Raw genomic sequence first — 4,795 nt, forward strand, 5'->3', positions numbered from 1 at the left:
GCATATTCCCATGCATACATCTTAATGACTCTGATTCCACTGATAACCTCATTCATGACCTTTACTCTTCTATCAGTCATTTTAGCTGCCTTTAATCTACATTGCATTGGAAGACAGTATCACAATTCTTTACGTAAGATACAAATTCTACAACCTTAATTTCCCAAAAATATAAGCAAGAATTAACTGCAATGGAACTTGAAGGAATAGTAGTGCAGTAGCTACAAATGCACTCGACTGGATTTCAAGATATAAAAGGTAGGTTACCACTATTACATGTATGGGAGCAATCCACAAGAAGTGAGGAAATAGCAATCCCTAGTATATCAAGATAATAATAAGAAAAACAATTGAAAACTTACAAGATCAAACTTGTGAATGTCATTAGATGCCAGGTTAACAATATGACCCAGTGTTTGCTGGCCAACAGTAACTTGACTGAGGTGAAGAATCTAATTGAAGAAAGTAACAGCTGGTAAGTGGTTACAAACTTACTTTTTGATAAAGGGCTGATGAAAACACGATCCTTGTATGCATCCCCAATATATGACCATAGTAGAAGGCAATAGCATGAATGAAGACGATGAAAAAAGACAATAAGGTAAGACCAAATGCATAAAGATAGGCATCACGGGTTTCAGCTTCTGAGGGTGAATCCAGCACCAAATACTCAGCGAGAGATCCTATCAGCTCTGATTGACAAACAAAACCTGAAACCTACAGATACAACAAATTTATGAATGAACAACACAAATAACAGAAATTAAGCAAATTAGTTTTTTTGAGATTGAAATTGGGTCAATACTTCTTAAAATTATGCGACTGACCTCTCCAAATAAGAATAAGCCATGAAGCAATATTCTCCACCAAAAACACTTAAACCAAGCCACCAGCAGTCGAGGTGACATCCCTCTCTTCTTCCTTTGCAGCTCAGTTGCCCAATATCTTAAACAAAACAGCAAATTGTGACAAAATTAATCTTATTGGAAATCATTATATTTACTTGTTAAACTTGTTAAGGAGATAAAAGGAGTCTGCTTCAGGAGGATGCACATAGAGATCACTGAACTCAAGACTTCTCCTACAACCCAGCCAGAAGAGAGGATCTATCCAACTAAAAGTATTTGAAAGGAAGGCAAAGGAGAAGTAAGATACTAACCAAAAGAAACCTCTTGATATAACATTGTACTTAGCCTTTCTACGGGGATCTAGAGGTTGACCTTTCATTGTTTGATCATCATCCATATTCCAACCACTCCCAGTCAAAGCCAAATATAAATTAAAGAATAATATTAACAGATTTTAATATAGATATATGACAAGGACATGTTAATGTCCCATTTGTTACGAACCTTAGAATATCACGTTTGCAAGAGAACAGCTACATTAAAATTCATTCAAACGTTAATTTAGTAGTGAGTATGATATTATGTTATTAAATACTAAAATTTCAAGATGAATTGTTATTTTCAGTAAGAGGACGAGTTTTTTTAAGCATAGGTGAAGTCCACTGTGCCGAACTGGTACGCTTCAAAAACCTCCTCTTAGAGAAACCAAATATTTTCCCTAGATTAGGCGACTGTAGCAAATCAGTAGGAGGAAAGATGCTGTCAATGTCATGATCAGTGCGCTCTTGCTCTGATATGATTCTGTTGAGATTCATTGGAGCTGCCCACATAGGAACAGTCTTCTTGGGACAATCTTCATCATCAGAACTGTCGTCACTGCTTAGCTCAGCAATGTCGTAATTATTATCAGCGACCAGTAATGGATCCTGAAAGATTAAAAGAATCATTTCATGACAACTATTTTGCAACAAAAAAATTGCGACAAACAAACAACCAGTTTATTTTATGCGGAGAAATTATAAAATTACTAAGCTCGTGCACAGAATATTGGTAATGTCATTATGATTGCAGACTTGGCAGCAAAATCATCTTAGTTTGGCCAATCTACATGTACATGTACCCTTGGTCTTAAAAATGAAAACAGCCAACTATATTATGCCCAAAATTAGCAGCCCGGACAAAAAATTGCAAAAGAAACCTATGAAAAAATAACATATCCACTGTACCTGACTCATCGGAGTAATTTGATAGGAAGAAGCACATGTAGATGTAGTCGTAGTAATACATTTATTCAAAGGTGTAGTATAATGAGATGTACATGTAGTTGCTAGACTAAAAGAAATATTAGAAATATTATCGTTCAACAAAATAACACTTACGGTATCGATTGCGAAGCAGTACTGATGGTGGTGCACGTAGTAACAGCAGGAACAACAGGTTTCTTGTGTTCATCTTTACCTAACTGCTTCTTTAGTCTTATTTGTTCTTTCATTTCCATTCTCTTACGCTGCAACTCTTCCTGCAATTGTTTCTCCTCTAAATATTTAATAGCATATAGGAAGGAAAATTGAGAGTTTTGCTATACTTTCAATAGCATGTTGCTTTAACTCATTCTCCCTTTCTTTCTCTTTTCTCCTTTGCTCTGCTGCTTGATGCCGTAGCTTATTTTTCTGTCCCTTATCTTCAGTCTTGCTAGCAGCTATAGTCTTACTAGGAGGTGCCTGCAAAGGAAATGGAAAACAATCTTCATGCAATGCGTCTTACTTCATCTTTGCTTGCTTCAATTTTTCTCTTTTTCTCATTCGCTTTCTTCAACAAAGCTGCTTTGTTTGCTGCTACTTTTTGAAGTCTTTCTTCTCTACGCTTAATCCTGTCCAGCCTGTCTTGCTCTTTTTTTGCTTCCAATTCACGTCTCCTTGATTCTTCTCTCTCCAACTTTTGATTAATCTTATCTTTAAGAAGTTTTGTCCTTAACTAAAGAGAAAAAAAAAATAAAAACAAAAACTTCATTCCTAATTACTTCATGAGCTTCAACAGCTTTTACTGGCGAGTTTCTTACAAGAGCAGTAAACCTATCATCCTAATAATCAAGAGCAAAAATATATATATATACATATCGAAAATCAAAACTAAACAAGCAGACCTTTTCAGGATGAGTACTACTCTGCATATAAATGGTAGGGACGCCATCTTCATCATTAGTAGCAGGTATCTTGGTAGGTATATCAGTGCATAGCTCAGCCGATGATGATCGAGCGTGTTTCTCAGGAGGAGTATGAAAGAGCTCATTCTCATCAGTATCACCAGCATTAGACTGTCCTGTATCGGGAGATTTAGTCCCCATGGATCTGGTATGCATAGTGAATGATTTAGGACTAGGTGATGCTGTAGGTATAACATACGTATCATTAGACTGCTCCGTATCAGGAGATGTAACGCCTTTGGATCTGGTACACATGGAAGTCGATTTAGGTTTCGAAAGCGGAGGTGACTCAGGTGACAATAACTTGGGTAGAGCATATACATGTACATCATTAGACTGTTCTGTATCAGGGGATTTAATGCCCTTGGATCTCGTACACATAGAAGTCGAATTAGAAGGTTTGAAAAGGTTAGGAGGTGGCAATAACTTGGGTATGACATGCGTGTACATATCACTGTCATTAGAGGCAACATGAGGTTGTTCTGCATTAACACTACACACAGCCGCTGCTGGTAATGTAGAAGGTTTGGAAAGGTTGAGTGGTGGTGATTTCTTGACGACATACGTACAATTTAGTGCTTCATTTTCTAGTTGGCTCTCTTCCTTCTCCTCCACTAGTATTTGATCCTTTAGACTTGCACGAGTCACCATTTGAATACACTGACTTTCACTCACACCATCAATTTGATCATCATCTTCTTCATTGACAGCATTCGCTTTTGAACGTACCATAAAAGAATTATCAACAGTGCTCCGACTAAACGTTAATAAAAATCGAGTGTTGTATAAACATAAAAATAGTGTAACATTTACACATTATTTATTATATTTTGAATAACTTACCTGACTCGTAGTTTATGCTTAGAGCAAGCCTTAAGCAAAGCTGTGTCTATCTCTTCCTTGATTCTCTTGTCATAAGATAAACGTAACTCTTTTATTTGTCGCCAAGCCACTCCAAAGGGTTGATAGGGACCTCTTTTAGAGCCATCTATGCCACCTCGAGACCTCAATCCATCAAACATGGCTGCTCCTTCTTTGGCGCTGAAAACAAAGGGCGTGGCTTGATTAAAAATGGACCAATCAAATTTTAGCCACGCCTATTTAATAAAATGGCTACTTAGCCTTTGGCAAAATAATTTTTGTTTTTTTCTAGGAAAAGAAAATGACACAAACATAAAATGAGTGATAGAATAAGGACATTAATTGTTGTTGAAAAGTATTGACTGCTAGTTTGATGAGGTAAGTTTTAAAAGAAGTGATTGTATAAATGCATCATTCCTAGGAGGTTGTGTTCATATCTATGGTCATATCTGGTGTGGTCTGGCTACATGAGATCTAGACTATGGAGCATGGACTATTCCATTGATAAGTTATACTTATTCCTCATCTACTTTCTTCTCTCTTAGACCATGCAACAAAAAAACTAGCACCTTTGTCCTGCATACTTAGTGTGTCCAATTAAATTGACAGTATGAATAATTTATTGAATTCATGACACTAACATTTTGGGTGGAGTGCAGTACATGAAGCTAAACATGAAGTGTTTTACGTTGTCATTTTTACTACTTTCACTGCTAACTGGAGGCTCGATTGGTGCCTTGAACATTGATGTCAATAAGTCTGATGGCAGCTTTAAAGTCCTCATTGATGATGACCTCTGGTTTAACAGTGGTCCTATCTGGGTACAGAATATGGGGCAGACACTAAGTACCGCTGATGCTACTTTGGTGCTACAAGCTTATTA

General features: G+C 36.8%; 2 protein-coding genes and 1 long non-coding RNA gene across 3 annotated transcripts in view; 1 reads left to right on the forward strand and 2 right to left on the reverse strand.

Moving 5' to 3' along the window:
* Window positions 1-1,265, reverse strand: part of LOC100634596 (multidrug resistance-associated protein 4-like) — a 3,223-nt gene extending 1,958 nt beyond the window's left edge. Inside the window, exons 1-7 of the mRNA XM_020004822.1 lie at window positions 1,160-1,265; window positions 1,004-1,114; window positions 828-945; window positions 496-717; window positions 363-452; window positions 155-318; window positions 3-96 (exon numbers count right to left, since the gene is read on the reverse strand). Coding sequence (XP_019860381.1) covers window positions 3-96; window positions 155-318; window positions 363-452; window positions 496-717; window positions 828-945; window positions 1,004-1,114; window positions 1,160-1,245 — 885 coding nt within the window. The 5' untranslated portion in view covers window positions 1,246-1,265. The remainder of the gene's footprint in view (window positions 1-2; window positions 97-154; window positions 319-362; window positions 453-495; window positions 718-827; window positions 946-1,003; window positions 1,115-1,159) is intronic.
* Window positions 1,266-1,366: 101 nt separating this feature from the next.
* On the reverse strand, window positions 1,367-4,106 carry LOC100634720 (inner centromere protein-like). Its single transcript, XM_020005894.1, has 9 exons — window positions 3,895-4,106; window positions 3,251-3,808; window positions 2,992-3,196; window positions 2,869-2,928; window positions 2,613-2,822; window positions 2,434-2,569; window positions 2,228-2,384; window positions 2,075-2,180; window positions 1,367-1,774 (listed from the first exon to the last, which is right to left on the reverse strand). Exons 1-9 carry the CDS (start codon window positions 4,071-4,073, stop codon window positions 1,451-1,453), a joined length of 1,935 nt encoding a protein of 644 aa, XP_019861453.1. The 5' UTR covers window positions 4,074-4,106; the 3' UTR covers window positions 1,367-1,450.
* Window positions 4,107-4,166: 60 nt separating this feature from the next.
* LOC109588733 (uncharacterized) lies at window positions 4,167-4,544 on the forward strand. The gene is made up of 2 exons (XR_002188332.1): window positions 4,167-4,290; window positions 4,334-4,544. It is a non-coding gene; the product is annotated as an uncharacterized LOC109588733 (long non-coding RNA).
* Window positions 4,545-4,795: the final 251 nt, after the last annotated feature.

This window comes from Amphimedon queenslandica, unplaced genomic scaffold, assembly GCF_000090795.2.
Source record: "Amphimedon queenslandica unplaced genomic scaffold, v1.1 AMPQUscaffold_13511, whole genome shotgun sequence".
Taxonomy (NCBI): domain Eukaryota; kingdom Metazoa; phylum Porifera; class Demospongiae; order Haplosclerida; family Niphatidae; genus Amphimedon; species Amphimedon queenslandica.

Coding starts and splice junctions, on each gene's coding strand:
- LOC100634720 (XM_020005894.1), bottom strand. CDS start 4,073: ATGTTTGATGGATTGAGGTCTCGAGGTGGCATAGATGGCTCTAAAAGA. Junction 2,385..2,433: donor AAAGCAACATGCTATTGAAA/GTATAGCAAAAC, acceptor TTAAATATTTAG/AGGAGAAACAATTGCAGGAA. Junction 1,775..2,074: donor AAATTACTCCGATGAGTCAG/GTACAGTGGATA, acceptor TTAATCTTTCAG/GATCCATTACTGGTCGCTGA.